The sequence below is a fragment of the Melanerpes formicivorus genome, unplaced genomic scaffold (genome assembly GCF_026170545.1).
Source record: "Melanerpes formicivorus ecotype bairdi unplaced genomic scaffold, bMelFor1.0.p_v2 SCAF_75, whole genome shotgun sequence".
NCBI lineage: Eukaryota > Metazoa > Chordata > Aves > Piciformes > Picidae > Melanerpes > Melanerpes formicivorus.
Genome location: NW_027142427.1, coordinates 3,260,169 through 3,275,714, shown reverse-complemented (window position 1 = coordinate 3,275,714; position 15,546 = coordinate 3,260,169). Strand labels below are relative to the sequence as shown.

At 51.5% G+C, this 15,546-nt stretch overlaps 1 protein-coding gene across 1 annotated transcript in view; it reads right to left on the bottom strand.

Annotated features, from left to right (window-relative positions):
• LOC137454015 (glutamate-rich protein 3-like) overlaps positions 1-15,546 on the bottom strand; it is a 39,925-nt gene extending 24,379 nt beyond the window's left edge. The window contains exons 1-6 of the mRNA XM_068163842.1: positions 15,492-15,546; positions 14,992-15,129; positions 9,870-10,311; positions 6,616-6,709; positions 5,389-5,514; positions 4,392-4,463 (exon numbers count right to left, since the gene is read on the bottom strand). Coding sequence (XP_068019943.1) covers positions 4,392-4,463; positions 5,389-5,514; positions 6,616-6,709; positions 9,870-10,311; positions 14,992-15,129; positions 15,492-15,546 — 927 coding nt within the window. The remainder of the gene's footprint in view (positions 1-4,391; positions 4,464-5,388; positions 5,515-6,615; positions 6,710-9,869; positions 10,312-14,991; positions 15,130-15,491) is intronic.

Here is a 15,546-nt window from a genome sequence, read left to right as displayed (position 1 = left end):
ACAAAGAGTCACGGTTGGTTCTGTATTGTCTGTGATGCACAGTCTGAGAAGCAACCGGCAATTTAATGTCCTGTATCTTATGTTGTCCCACAACTGCAGATTCATCAGAAAGCTCAGGTCTAGCAGACAGCTTCAACTTTTGTCCATCAATTTCTATAGAAGCTACTCCAAAAGCCCATTTGTAACCTCTAGGGTCTTTGAAACGCCCTCCTCTCAGAAAATCAATTCCCAAAATACAAGGTGCGTCAGGTCCGGTCACAACTGTATGCTTCCTCCATTGTTTACCAGTTAAACTTATATTAACCTCTACCTTACTTAACTCTTGAGATCCACCAGTGACTCCCAGAATAGTTATAGACTCTGATCCCTGATAATTTGATGGCATTATGGTGCACTGAGCTCCTGTGTCAACCAAGGCCCTGTACTTCCGAAATTGTGAAGTGCCAGGCCACTGGATGTACACATCCCAATAGATTCTATTATCTCTGTTATCCCTCTCCTCCCCCTGGTGGGAGGCAGGGCACCCCTAGTTATGGGGAACATGCGCACATGTGCATTGCACATAGTGTGCAGGGTTATAACTTTGCATGTTATAACTGGAGCCACTGTTGGAGCTACTAGGGTTGTTCTGGGGAACTGTGGAAGTAACAGCTACCCTTCTGGTATTGCTACCTCGGGTTCTGCCACTTTGCAATTCCCTCAGTCTCCTGAAAAGATTAGAAGTTGGTTGGCCATCCCAGCGGTTCATGTTCTCACCAAACTGATTACGCAGAGTTATCCAAATAGTTCTACGTCATTGCCTTGGTGGTCTGTTTTGGAATGACCTCCTTGGAGGACGTGTATTCCTCACAGATGAAACTTGTACCCACCTGGAGGAAGAACTGAAATTATCCCTTTGTGCCAATTGGGATATGGAATTTCTAAATTCATCTTTTAACTCTCTTATGCAATTCTGTATATCTCCAGACATAGTTTTAATGGCTGAAACCAAAGAAACACGTGTCATGCTATCCTCCAATTGTCTCATTTGATCACTGAATTGGCCAACCGTACGAGAAGCTCCACCATAATTTCTTGACACAATTCTGCTTGCCAGAATGTTTGCATAATTGGAAGGAGCAAGTTTGATGATCTTTTTAGCAAGACCAATACCCACAGGAATGTCATCAGGATTCAGAGTTTCATGTTCACCATAGAGTAGCTCTCTAACAGCAAATTCTCTCAAGCACTTAATTCCCTCATCTATGGTAGTCCAGGGTTTAGGATTCCATGGAAGATCGTCTCGGGAAGGGTATCTCAGGGCAACCGCCATTAAAAGGCGTATCCACAGATTAACCTTACCGAGAGCCCTGCCTAGATGTCTATCTATTCCATTGTCCCTTGAGAGAGTTCCTAACTGAGCTGCTGACTTGTCTCCAACTGTTAGAGCTGCAGCACCTGTATCATAACATCTACTAAGCCAAGCTAGAACTGACTCCTTATCTGCCCTGGTGAAATCTTTACGGACATTTCGCAATTCCTCACGTGGTGACGAACACTCTAAAATATCATCTTCCTCTTCCTCTCCCTGAACTTTCTGTCCATATAATCCCGCTGTCATTTTCTCAAGGATCTCTTTAAGATGAGAACCACCTTTGCCAGCTCCTTTCCTAACTTCATCTCTATCCTGCTTTGATCTCACTAGGTTAGCTAGATCTTTAAACCAAACCTTCTCTTCCTCCTCAGCAGGATTTCTTAGAGTAGAGGGCCCCTCACCAGGATCAGTCTCCAGCTCTTCTTCTCCATCATCTTTGGTCTTTGTACCTCTAGTCTTTAAAACAGCCACCTTAACTGGAGCTGTGTTTGGATTTACAGCCACCTTAATAGAAGCTGACAGGTCCTGAGATAAATCAGCTGCTGGGGCAGTGACTTCCGGTCCCACCGAGGGAGTGGGCGGAAGAGACGTTGCTCCGTTAATGACCGACGGAGAAGAAGAAGGAGGAGAAGGAGTAGGCGCCATGTTGATACCAGCCGACGCCCTTGGCAGCTTGCCAGAATCAGCAAAGTCATTTAGAGATGCTTTACCAATTAACTTTTTAGCCCTTTTTAACTGACAAAGATTCTGCACATTCTTCATCACTAGATGACTCTGGGACTGATCCAGAGCCATGGCGTTTTCTTTTTGATCTAGTTTTAATAACAAAATACGCCCTGGACAGCTTCTTCTCCCGACGACAGGAATACAGAGAATACACATTAGTTATCACCAGCAGCAGAATTATACACATGAAATAAATCACCTTTGGATCCCAGGCATCACCTAAAGTTACTCTCTCCTCAGGCGGAATCTTAAAACCCTTTATCTCAATTGGGAGAGTGGTGGAGGTAACATTCCTGTATCTCGGTGGCCGTAAGAAATTAATACATTTTCCATACCACAGTCTAACTCTATACATAACCCACATATAAATTTTCTGCACCAAATATTTACCCAGGTAATCCAAACTCAAACCCAAACAATATCTGTAAACCAGAGCCCCAAAAATTGAAAAGAATAATCGCTCCACAAACCACAACACCTTCATTTTTGCTGATTCAGCTAGAAAACACTAAATCAATCAAGTAATAAATTGAACTAATTATCTGCCCCACGTTGGGTAAGCCAAGAAAAAAAATGTCGAAGGGTTGGAAGGGTAAGACCCAAAAGCCTCCTCCCTCCCCCCTGTAAAGTAAAGGGAAAGAAAATGGAAGGAAAAGAAAGAAACCTCACAGCTGAATTAGCAAAGCAGTGGAGCTGTATATTTACAAAGCAATGTAGGATATGCAGGGGAACATATACAAATTTACAACATTTGCAATATATACAAAGATATACAACAAAGTAACACAGAAATGAGAGTTCCCCCCTCTGCTGAGGGGGTTCCCCACCTCCGCTCTCCCCCTCTCTCCCCTTTTTCCCCAGAGTGGGTTACAAAGGGAGAGAAAGAGAAAAAAAAAAGGAAGAAGCAGTTTGTGTTAATTGGAAAGCAGTCAATACAGGCCTTGGTAGCTTATCGGTTTCAAGACCAAAGCCTTGGCCGAAAGCCCAGGACAGAGAGCTGCTGCCCTGCGGAGGAGCGGAAGCAAGACTGATAGAAAAGTGCTGGAATGCCCAGGATACCCTCCTGCACTCCCAGTTCAGAAGGCGCTTCCTCCCACTTTACCAATGCAATTAGTTTAGATCCTTCTTTTTGTTTAACAACTTCCGTCCACCATATTCCCTTTCTTAAGGGGACAGCATCAACCGGTCTCACCTTCCCCTTCGCCTCCTGGCATTAGGCCTAGCCAGGCCTAAGAGACCTTGAGACACTCCCCCACCATCTCCCATGGGAAGGAAGAGAGGGAAAGAAGAGGAAGAGAATGACTTTGCAGATGGACTTATGGGGTGCAGGATATTATGGGTATGAAATATGCTGCTTCCTGTGTCCACCTGCTGGCTTGGAGCCTCTGGGCACCAGAGGTGCAGCTTACGTAGCAGTAACAGGAGGCAGCCACATTGAGCACAAAGTAATGGATTGGTTTGGGTCAGAAGGGACTTTAACAGTCCTCTAGGTCCAGCCTCCTTCCATGAGAACAACTTTCCCCATGTGAATCCAAGTGACTTCATGGGGAGAAGAACCATTGCTTTCCCAGGACTCCAACAACCACAGCATCAAGCCCTACCTAAATGACACCAAAGTGAAGACTGCAGAACCTCTTGTCACTGCATGCATGCTGGTTCTGCTAGCTATCACCTGGGGAGGCAAACAGCTGGAGATGTCAGCTCAGGGCCCAGCAGCAGTCAGAAGCAGTGTCTAGAATTACCAGGAGAACTGCAAAGTGTGACTTGAATTATTCATCCCCTTCTGGATCCCCATTTCAAAACAGGGAAAGGTCAAAACATGGCAACAGCCTTGAGAAGCCTGGAATGCCTCAGGTATGACAGATTCAATAGGCTGTGGGGCTTCAGTTTGGGAAACTGAGAAGCAGCATGAAAAATGTATGAAAAAGCAAACCCACAGAGGCCTTGAAAAGGAGGACAGTCAGTGACAGCCTTCACAAGCAGAACCATGGAGCATCCAACAGAGCCATCAGGAAGCAGAGACATTAATTACTGCACAGAAATGCAAGGAAGGATCACTCAGAATGAAATCCCACAACCAAAGACACTGCACAACCAAAACAAAAGGAAGGAGATGCATGAATGGAAGTCCCTGGACTGCTGGGCAGAGGAAGGGGGAGATGCAAGCTGGGCCAGGATCCTCTGCTTACCTATTTCCTGTACTTCCTCCATAAACGTCAGAGTCAGAACACGTGGCTCAGTGAAGCCCTGTCAAATGACAGAGAGCACAGCTGCCAGCTCTCACCACTACTCAAGAGCACTCAAGCCTTACCTTGATTTTCTGCCACTTCTCCATCCTCACTGAGCTTTCAGGCTTCTTCATCAACTCCAGCTGCTGACGACGCTACCAATGTAAGGGAAAGGCAGGTCTCGGTAATGGACATTATGAGATGGCACTGAATGCCAGAACACTTGCCCCTGTCCTGCCTCTCCCCCACCTGCTGCTCCCTGGGTGTTACCCTCCCTGAGCCCTCTTATGAAACCAGGATTGATGCAACCCCTTTGGCATCCCGTCTGCGTCCATCAGCACGGCAAGGCAAGAACGGAGTCTGTGTGCAGGGGTGGGCACCAGCTCCATTCAGCAGATGTGCCCAAATTTTGCACTCAGATAACATTTGGTTCAAACTATTTGCTTCTGATAAGATTTTTTTTGTAAGCAGACTAACCCTGTGAACATCACCCCAGAATCTGATGGCTACCAAAGGGCAGTAATGGATTCAGGACAGCCTGTGCCCTAATGACACTGTCGGTGAACAACTCGAGGCCAGTGGAGGCTTCATGTGGAGGCTTCCATTTTTCAAGCAGAGAAATTGTCCCATTTCCTACAGGAGAGCTGAAGAGGCACTTTTGACAAAGGCATGGAGTGACAGGATGAGGGGTGATGGCTTCAAACTACAAGAAGCTGGATTTGGGGAACAGCTTAGGAAGAAATTCTTTCCAGTGAGGGTGGTGAGACACTGGCACAGGTTGCCCAGGGAGGTCATGGATGCTCCCTCCCTGGAAGTGTTCAAAGCCAGGCTGGATGAGGCCTTGAGCAACCTGGGCTAGGGAAAGGTGTCCTTGCCCATGGCAGTGGGTTGGAACTGGATGATCTTTAAGGTGCCTTCCAACCCAAAGCATTCCAGGAGTCTATGATTCTCAGCAGGGGAGAGCATTTCAGGGCAATGTGAGGGCACAGCTCCATAAAGCAGCCTGGGACAAGCTAGCAGGCACTGGCTGTCAGTAGGGAAGGATCTGAAGAGGCCTGGACATCCTTAGTGAATGCATACCTTCAAGTCAAGGATCTTAAAGAATATGGTGCGAGTCAGGGTCTCCTTCAGGTGTCTCAGGTGATTCTTCCTGACTTCATTTCTCTGGTATTCCTTCTCAGAGATTATTCTGCCACTCCTTGAGATCTGCAAGAAGCACATTTGAAAAACAACACTGAAGCTATTGAAACAAGCAGGAGGCTCAGAGGTGCTCCCATTTCACAGGCTAAAACCTCTCACAGGCCCAACATGATTCTGCACATTCACAAACAGAAAGATCCTGCAGAGGCCAACTCCAATGAGCAGAAAGAAATAGGGAGCAAAAGCAGCAAACCACTCTGAACTTATCAAAGCCTCTCCCTGAAGATCATCTGCCTGCATGTGAGCTATAGCAGACTGGCATCACTGTGACCATGCCATATGTAATCACTGACTGGGCCTCCACTCTGAGAAGCTCAGGGCTCAGCCAAAGCTCTCCAAGACATAAACCACCAGCCCTTGTCAGCCACTGCTCCCACTTTCATGCAGATGCACATGATGACTGTTGCACTGCAGCATGCTATCTGTGGTGCATGGGATCCAAACTGAGTGTGAGGATATTACTTACAGTGTGCTCTCACCATCCAGAATCACAGAATCACCAAGGTTGGCAGAGACCTCAAAGATCATCAAGTCCAACCTGTCACCACAGACCCCATGACTAAACCAAGGCACCAAGTGCCATGTCCAATCCCCTCTTGGACACCGCCAGGGAGGGGAAATCCACCACCTCTCTGGGCAACCTGTTTCAGTGTCTCACCACCCTCACTGGAAAGACTTTCTTCCTGATATTCAGTCTAAATCTCCCCTCCTCAAGTTTCAACTCATTTCCTCTTAACACTATAAGCCCATGGGAAAAGGCCAGTAGTGTCTTCAAAAGCCACTTGGCACATGCAGCAAAGCTCCCAGCCCAGTTTTACCTGTCCTCCTGTAACTCTGACCCCAAAGAGAGCAGGCTGAGCCCTGCATTCATGGGTACCTGACCCAGGGTCAAGAATAACACAGGGGGACGTGCTGTGATTAAACACAGCCGGCCGTGGTGTGACTGTGTGGCTTTGCTCTGGCACAGCACAAGCCCACGTGTTTGCCTGGCTCCTCACATTCTTACCCATCAAAACACATATGGCTGGGAGAGAAACCACAGACCTGGGTGCATGGCTGGTGCAGCATTCAAAGCAACCCTCTGAAAAAGAAAGTTCTCAGTCTCACCAGTCCTGATCTCTGCAGATGTCGTCTTATCCGGGTGTTGCTGAAATATCCAGCCAGGTGTTTGTCTGTAAGGCTGTTGTAGGTAGGAATGAACCTGAAAGAGAATCAAGGCAGATGCATAGAAGCCTCTTGCCAGCCACATCATCACATCTTCAACCCTCTGGATGGATCACACCCAGCCTTCTGCCAGAGAAATGCCCACTAGATGATGTGAAGGTAACCCCTTAAGGCCTCCAGAAGATTGGTATCAGAAACAAGCAGTGAGATATAGCAGCTTTGCATCGAGCAGTGTAGCACCACCAAGGCACAGGCTCCACCAGGGCTCAGCCCTGAAGCTTTCCTCCAACACCAGCTCCCACCACAGCCTCCTCAGATAAAAGCTCTGACCTTCAGCAGGTCAGTACCACATAGAATCCTACACTGCATGGGGTTGGAAGGAAACTTAAAGATCACCTAGTTCCAAACCTTCCCCACCATCATCAGGGACACCTTCCACTAGACCAGGCTGCTCAAGGCTCCATCCAGACTGGCTTGGAACACTTCCAAGCTTGGAGCCTCCACAGCTTCTCTGGGCAACCTGTCCCAGTGCCTCAGCACCCTCATGGGCAAGAATTTCTTCCTCATGTCTAATCTAAACCCAGTTTGTTCCATCTTGAAGCCATCACCCTCAGAGGACACAGACCCAAGCTGTGCCAGGGGAGGTTTAGGCTGCATGTTAGGAAAAGTTCTTCATAGAAAGAGAGATTGGCCATTGGGATGTGCTGCCCAGGGAGGTGGTGGAGTCACCATCACTGGAGATGTTTAGGAAGAGACTGGCTGAGGCACTTGGTGCCATGGCTGAGTTGATTAGATGGTGTTGGGTGAGAGGTTGGACTCAATGATCTCAAAGGTCTTTTCCAACCTAGTTAATTCTATTCTACTCTATCCTGTCATTCCATGCCTTTGTCAAAAGTCCTTCTCCAGCTCTCCTGTAGCCCCCCTCCAATACTGGAAGACTGCTACACAACATTTGCAGCTGCATGCTTGCTTGAGTCCAGCAGGTGCAGACCCAGCTCTTGGAGGTATCCCCCCCTCAACAAAGAGGGAGATGGCCCAGAACCTTTGCTCTACAGCATACTTCCCACTGCCCCACCACATATCCCACACCCTCCTTAGAGCTGAAGGGAAATCTCTACAGCTCCACTGGGTTGCCACACACAAAAGTGCTCAGGGAAAAAAAGAACAAGGAACAACAAACCACAAATCCAAAACACCAGGGACTGGGGATCCACAGGGATGGTGTCTGGGGTTTCACACTCATCTCACAGCTAGCTTACCCACAGTAACTTACATTTTACCCCATCTCCCTTGCCCTACCAATCATGCTGCTCAAACACTGGTACTACAGCAACTTCTCCACCCCACCTTTTCACTCCAGTGTCTGCACTCACACGTGAAACCAGCAGAGGAAATGCTTTATCACATGGTTGTGGTGAGCATTGACTGATGGTATCACCTGGCAACTGGGCACAGAGGCAGAGGAGAAACTCAATCCAACTCCTTGTCATGGACTTCTTCCCAGCTAATATTTCATGGGCCATGTCACTGCTTAAAATGCAACTCCCAGGTGAGCCCAGTGAAGCAGCAACCTCAGCTTCCCGTTCCAGATGTGGACAGGCCGGCCCTCAAAAATGCTGAATTAAGTGCAAACTTCAGAAGGGCTTTGGAGGAAACAAGGAAATGTTCTGGGCCTGACCCAGCACCCACGAAGCCATTGGAAAGAATGCAAGTGGAGGCAGTGGGCTTTGTCAGAGCCACCCCAGCGAGAGAAGCTTGAGCTCTGCATGGGTGAGCACCTCTGTTGGTGCAACAAACAGTCCTCACAGCACACCTGGGCACCAACTCAAACTCACACTGCAGTCAGTAAGAAGGGCTGGTCCTGCAAGCCCTTGCTCATCTGGAGCTTCTGCCAGTGTTCCTGCTTAATCCAGCTGGCCAGTTCTCCCTCTCCCAGCAGAGAGAAAAGAATCATAGAATCGTTGGGGTTGCAAAAGACCTTTAAGATCATCGAGTCCAATACTTAACCCAGCACTGCCAGATCACCACTAACCACTAAACCATGGCCACCACCACACCTACAAGACTTTGAAAGCCCTCCAGTGATGGGGACTCCACCTCTGACCTGGGCAGCATGGGCCAGCTGGACAACCCATTTAGGGAAGGAAACTCTTCCTCATGTTCAACCTAAACCTCCAAGCACTTGTCACCCATCTCCATCTGGACATCAAGCCCTTTGCATGTGATCATCCAACCAATTCTTTCTCAAATCCAGATGGGTGTCAGAGTATGGAAAGCACACAACATGCTGAGCTGATGAGGAGGATGTCAATGAAGGCACTGTCCACTTGCAGCTCTCTATCCCACAGGATTGTCACTGCATGAGCATTGCCACCAGCACCTGCTTTTCCCACTTGACAGCACACTATTCCCAGCCACCATCAGTTTGAAGACCACTCTTGCTCATGCCCAAGGATCCCAAGACAAAGCTACAGCAGGCACCTGACATCAGTTTTGTACAGCAGAGCTTCACCATTAATAACTTACAGTGCAATCAAACCAGTGGCTGCTCCCCAAGGAAATGACCAAAGAGAGCCCCAGATCTTCAGTTCTCAACGGTCACTGACAAATCCAGCCCGTTGTGTTGCACAGCTGGAGGATGTGAATGGCCCCTCCAGCCACACAAACAGTCCTGTGCCCCATGGAGACTGTTCCTCACCTGAACCACCTGTAGTGTCCTGCCCTGCTTCTGCTGGGGACACCAGCAAAGCTGCTCTGGCTTCCATACAGCCCAGTTCCCCCGGCCGCCCCTCACCAGAGCCGTCCTCCACAGCCTTCCACAGCTTTCCTGCCCTTCTCTGGAGCCGCTCCAGCCCCTCAGTCTCCTTTTTGTGCTCCTAGTGTCCGAGATGTGGCCTCAACCACTGCTAACTCTGCATCGCTCTTGTGACAGAAGGCGGCCGGCAGCCTTTCAGAGCAGCACAGCGGCACAGCTCCGGAACCCCGGGCAGGCCGGGGGCTGCTGGCAGGACGGAAACCGCTCGGGCACCGAGGCAGCGATTCCCCTCGGGCTCTCCGTGCCACCCACCGCCCCCCCGGCACCAGCCCGCAGGACAGCTCAGGCGGGAGCGCGATGGACGAAGGGCGACGCCGCGGGGAAGGGCCCGGCCCGGCAGCCCCGCTCCCCACGTCCCCTCCTGCCCCGCCGCCCCACTCACCCCGACTGCGGGCGGCTCATGGCGACGGCGAGACCGGGGGCGAACGGCGACGAGGAACAGCTCGGAGCTAGCGTCCAGGCACAGAGACCGCGTCTCGTAGTGTCGCTAGGACACCCGAGGGGCGTGGCCGAGGCTCCCTCCGCCAATGGCCGCTGAAGGGTTCCCCCTGCCACTTGTGACGTCACGGAGGGCCCCGGGGCCAGACCCACCCACCTCGGGGGTCCCTCAGCCCCGAGCTGCTCCTTCCCCGGCCGGCCACGGCTGTCAGCCTCTGCCCGCAGCCGGACACGGGCACCAGCCCGGGCACGCAAAACGTCGGGGCAAGCCCCCCGGCTCTCCGGCCCGGGCCCGCTTCCTGCAGCCGCAGCCCGTGGCCTGGCAGAGCCCCGGCTCCGCGCGGTCAGGACGGGCCGCAGGGAGGGAACACGCTGAGCTGCTGTGTCTCCAGGGGAAGGGAGAGGGAAAGGGGCAAAAGGGGAGGAAACGCGGGTAAAAAAGCGAGAGAAAGGGAAAAGACGGGGGGAGTAAAACGGAAAAGAAAAAGAAGGGGAGAGAAACGGGAAAGGAAGGGGAGAGAAAGAAAGGAGGAAGGGAATTAAGGGGGGGAGGGCAGAAGGAGATAACAGGTAAAAAGGAGGGAGAAGGGATTTTTCTCCAACGCAGACCCATGGACTTAGCACTGCAGCACAGCAAGTGCTGAGATGCACAATGCTCTCACATACCCACCCCAATTGCCATTCCTTCTGTTCAAACGGCAGGAAGGCAGCAAGGTGTGCACCTCAGTGCCCTCTGTATGTCCTGAAAGGAAGGAGATGCCATGGCCCAGCCATGCTCCTGGCTCCCCTCTCGCTTCGCTGCTGTGGGTCAGGCTGAAGCACAGACACACAGGGGCCACAGCGCAAGGCACTGAGTGCAGGCACTCAAGGACAGGGACTGCCTTCCACCTCTTGTACTTGCTCCACAGTGTCAAAGGGCTTCCACTGCCCACAGGGTCTTTGTTCCCATGATCTGCCTGCACTTCATATTCATTTCTCTTTTGTAAAGGCAGCAACTCTTTACTGTACCTCTCTGCAGCACACAAAGTCAGGAGCACATGCAGGGACCACATGATGGCAATGGAGGAAGGATGCTCTCAATGACTGGAAAGCACAGGCAGCATTTCTTTTGGACACACTGATAGGAACAATGAGCAGCTGCTTTTCAAGACAGAAACCTCTGCAGCACGAGTTTCCAGACCATGGTGTGTGCACACAGAAGCACCCTCTGAATTCCAAACCTTGCCTGCACACAGAGGCCAGCACAGTACTGAGAGCCTCTGCACTCTCTCCCACCACCCACAGCAGCACCAAGCAGACCCTCACTGGGAACAGCTGCTTCAGAAACCCCATCTGCTTAAACCAAGACAAACCTCCCAGGGATAAAATAGCTAACAGGGGTTTGTGCCCCTGTACTCACCACTGCTTAGGCCACACCTTGAGTCCTGTGTCCAGCTCTGGGCTCCTCAGTTTAAGAAGGACATTGAGACACTTGAAGTTGTCCAGAGAAGGGCAACGAGGCTGGGGAGAAGCCTGGAGCACAGCCCTGTGGGGAGAGGCTGAGGGAGCTGGGGTTGCTTAGCCTGGAGAAGAGGAGGCTCAGGGGAGACCTTCATGCTCTCTCCAACTCCCTGCAGGGAGGCTGTAGCCAGGAGGGGGTTGGTCTCTTCTCCCAGGCAAGCAGCACCAGAACAAGAGGACACAGTCTCAAGCTGTGCCAGGGGAAGTTTAGACTGGAGGTGAGGAAAAAGTTCTTCACAGAGAGTTGTTAGCTGTTGGAATGTGCTGCCCAGGGAGGTGGTGGAGTTACCATCCCTGAGGGGACTGGACGTGGCACTTGGTGCCATGGTTTAGTTAGTCATGAGGTGCTGGGGGATACGTTGGACTTGATGATCTCTGAGAGCTCTTCCAACCTTATTGATTCTATGATCCTAATTACTCTAATTCAATTGTCTGGGATTCTCACCCTCCCTCCATCCTTCCCTGCCCTGTTGAGGGGACAGCATATCCTACAAGGAGAGCTGAACCAAGGGCTCTTTGGGGTGACAGACACTCTGGATGAGTGATTTGCACAGATCAGACACAGCCAAAAGACCAGCCCCAAATGTGCCAAATAACAGCTCTCAGAAATAAAGCTGCAGCAGCTGAAGCAGGCACCTTGCCAGGGTGATTCTTCCTGCACTGGACACCAGTGACTGACAGAGAACACAGCCTGCAGCACCCCTCTGCATCCCAATCATTCCCCCTCACCTCACAGTTAAAGTGGGTTTGCACTAATGCACAAGGGCTGCACTGCTACAGCCAAGTCAGGGGTACTCCAGTGCCCCCCTCCCTCAGCATGACAGTGCTGACCAGACCTTATGCTCCCACCAGCTGGAGCCCAGCCCCATTTCTACAGCATCAGCAGCCACACACTCATCCTCTGAGACACCTTCCTGCTGCCCCCAGCACCACTGCAGCTCCCCACCTCACACACCTCCCTGCTGCCCCCAGCACCACTGCAGCTCCCCACCTCACACACCTCCCTGCTGCCCCCAGCACCACTGCAGCTCCCCACCTCACACACCTCCCTGCTGCCCCCAGCACCACTGCAGCTCCCCACCTCACACACCTCCCTGCTGCCCCCAGCACCACTGCAGCTCCCCACCTCACACACCTCCCTGCTGCCCCCAGCACCACTGCAGCTCCACATCTTCCTGCCCAGCACTCCCTGGTTGGTGCCATTCACACCGCTGCTGCCAAAAGCAAACCAAACCCTTCCATCTGCACCACCAAAGCCACAGAAGAGCTGCATGCTGTGTGACATCTCCTTGCCCAGCAGGCCGGGCTGTGCTGACTCTGCTGGGCTCTGCCTGAGCAGGGAGAAGCAGCACTGCCACCAAACCAGCAGAGCCACTCTGACACCTTCTGGTGAGAAGCCCCAGAGCAAGCACTACCTTCAGCAGCAGTGATGCAAAGAGCTGCTCTGAATTAGAATCACAAATCACAGACTGCTTTGGGTTGAAGGCATCTTAAAGGTCACCTGGTCCAACTCCCCTGCCCTGGGCAGGGACACCTTTTACTAGACCAGGTTGCTCAAGGTCCCATCCAGCCTGGCCTTGAACACTTCCAGGGAGGAGGCATCCACAACCTCCCCGGGCAACCTGTTCCAGTGCCTCACCACCCTCCTGGGGAAGAATTTCCTCCTAATATGTCATCTACCTCCAGCTTCTTCCAGTTGGAAGCCATCACCCCTCATCCTGTCACTCCATGCCTTTGGAACAAGTGCATAGGGGCAGCACTAGGCAAGAGAAGAGGCACTGTCAATCATAAGCCTCTCAGTCATAGAAAGCCCTCTGCCCAAAGGCCACATTTAAAAGAATTCAGTATTTCCAAGCAGGCAATGTGCAAACCCTCACTTAAATCCTGATGATTTAAGACTGCTGGGGACAGGGTTTCTGTCTTTGCAGATATATGTGTATCTGCTTGTGCTATGCTACAACAGCGATTCACTTGGGGGTTTCAATTCCCAGCTGAGCAGCAGCCAGAAACAGTAACATGGCATTAAAAGAGACCTTTGCCTGGCAAAGCCCTGCCACTGCAAACCTGAACTTTGAACTCAACACCAAACCCTCTGTGCAAAGCCAGGGACCAGGCTCAGGTTTTGGTCTGGTTTTGGACTTGTCTGCCAAGTACAACAAAGGCATTTGAACACCAGCAAGGGTTCAGCAGGAACAGCAGGAACTGCTGTCTACAGCTACCTGAAGGGAGGTTGTAGCCAGGTGGGGCTTGGTGTCTTCTCCCAGGCAAGCAGCTCCAGAACAAGAGGACACAGTCTCAAGCTGTGCCAGGAGAGGTTTAGGCTGGAGGTTAGGAAGAAGTTCTTCACAGAAAGAGAGATTTGTCATTGGAATGTGCTGCCCAGGGAGGTGGTGGAGTCACCAGCCCCAGAGGTGTTTAGGAAGAGCCTGGGTGAGGCACTTGGTGCCATGGTTGAGTTGATCAGATGATGTGGGGTGAAAGGTTGGACTTGATCTTGAAGGTCTTTTACAACCTGGTTAGTTCTACTCTATAATAGTAACATCAGCCAGGGTTCAGCAGAAGAGCACTCTGTTTGCTGAAAGGAGCCAGTTGTTCCTAGAGGACATGCAGGTCAATGAATCCATTTCAGGCTCCAGGGAGTTGAGTGACAGGATTTGATTTCTGCCAGCCACAGCCAGCCACATCCTGGTCAGTTAAGCACTAAACCACAGTGCTAAGACCTGATTGTCAAACTTCTCATGAGGAAGACCATGGGGGCCCTCTCTTACCTTACTTGTGCAGCAAACCTGCCAGCAGTGCCATTTCTTCTCCAGCCTCTTCAGTGCACACATCTTCTCTCAGCAGCAAGACTTTTCTGCTCCAGCTCCCCTTCAATCTGCCCTTCTTGTACCACTTGGCCTGCTGCGTTCTGCTCCTCAGGTGTTCTCCTTCCCTCTGCCAGGAGGGATCCATCTGCTCCCAGTAAAAAATAACCAGAGCATTACTTTGTGAGAGCAGTGTCGGGGCTGAGGCTCTTGAGCTGTCCTTAAAGATCCTAACAGCACCAGAACGAGAGGACACTGTCTCAAGCTGCGCCAGAGGAAGTTCAGGCTCTAGGAGAGGAGAAAGCTCTTCCCAGAAATTGGCCACTGGAATGTGCTGCCCAGGGAGGTGGTGGAGTCACCATCCCTGAAGGTGCTCAAGAAAGGCTTGGATGTGGCACTTGGAGCCATGGTTTTAGTGGTCAGGAGGGATTGGGTGACAGGTTGGACTTGATGACCTCTGAGGTCTTTTCCAACTTCATTGATTCTATGATTCTCTCCCAGCCAACCAAGGGACATCAGCATGGTGAGAGAAGAAAACTTCCTGTGCTGCTTCTCCTCACCAGCTGCCTGAGTTTTGAGCTCCCTCTGATGCTCTCTGGGTGTACTTTTGGAGCCCAGTGCTCTGGGGGCTCAGTTGGCTCCCTGCAGCACAGGGGACTGCAGCAGCTGCTCTGCCCATGCTGCACCATGCCCTGCTGTGAAGGGAAACAGCCACACTCCTGTGGCCCAGCCAGCCACCCTCTGCAGAGCCACTCTACTCACCTTCTTCTTCCTCACTCCCAGCACACTCCTCACTGCTGCTCTCCACTTCTGTCACAATGCTTTGCAAGGACTCTGCAGCTGAACAGCTCAGCAAGGTCTGCTCTGGCTGGCCCACACTTGCTCTTCCAGTGGCCTTGGCTGCAGGTCAGTGACAGGTGCCAGCATGAGTGACAGACACCACAGCCATCTTTGGCCAGCTCACAGGATGTCAGGGCTTGGAAGGGACCTCCAGAGATCATCCACTCCAACCCCCAGTACTTCAGCTTGGTGCCAAATCTTCCTGACATTTTGCTGCTGTGTGCTCTTCCCACCTCCCCTTCCGCCCCAGCACCCAGCCTCCTCCCCTCCACACTTCACCCCTCTCCCTCCCATCCAGGTCCAATCACACAGCAGGAGGCTTTCCCACCTCCTCTTCCAATGGCCAGCACCTTCTGACCATTCACCTGATGCTGATGGCCTGTCTCCCATAGAAGCATGCCTCAGACTTGCTCTGTGCCTACCCACAGCCAGGCCCATTTCTTCCTTCTCTTCTACTGCTCCTCCACCTGCTGCCAT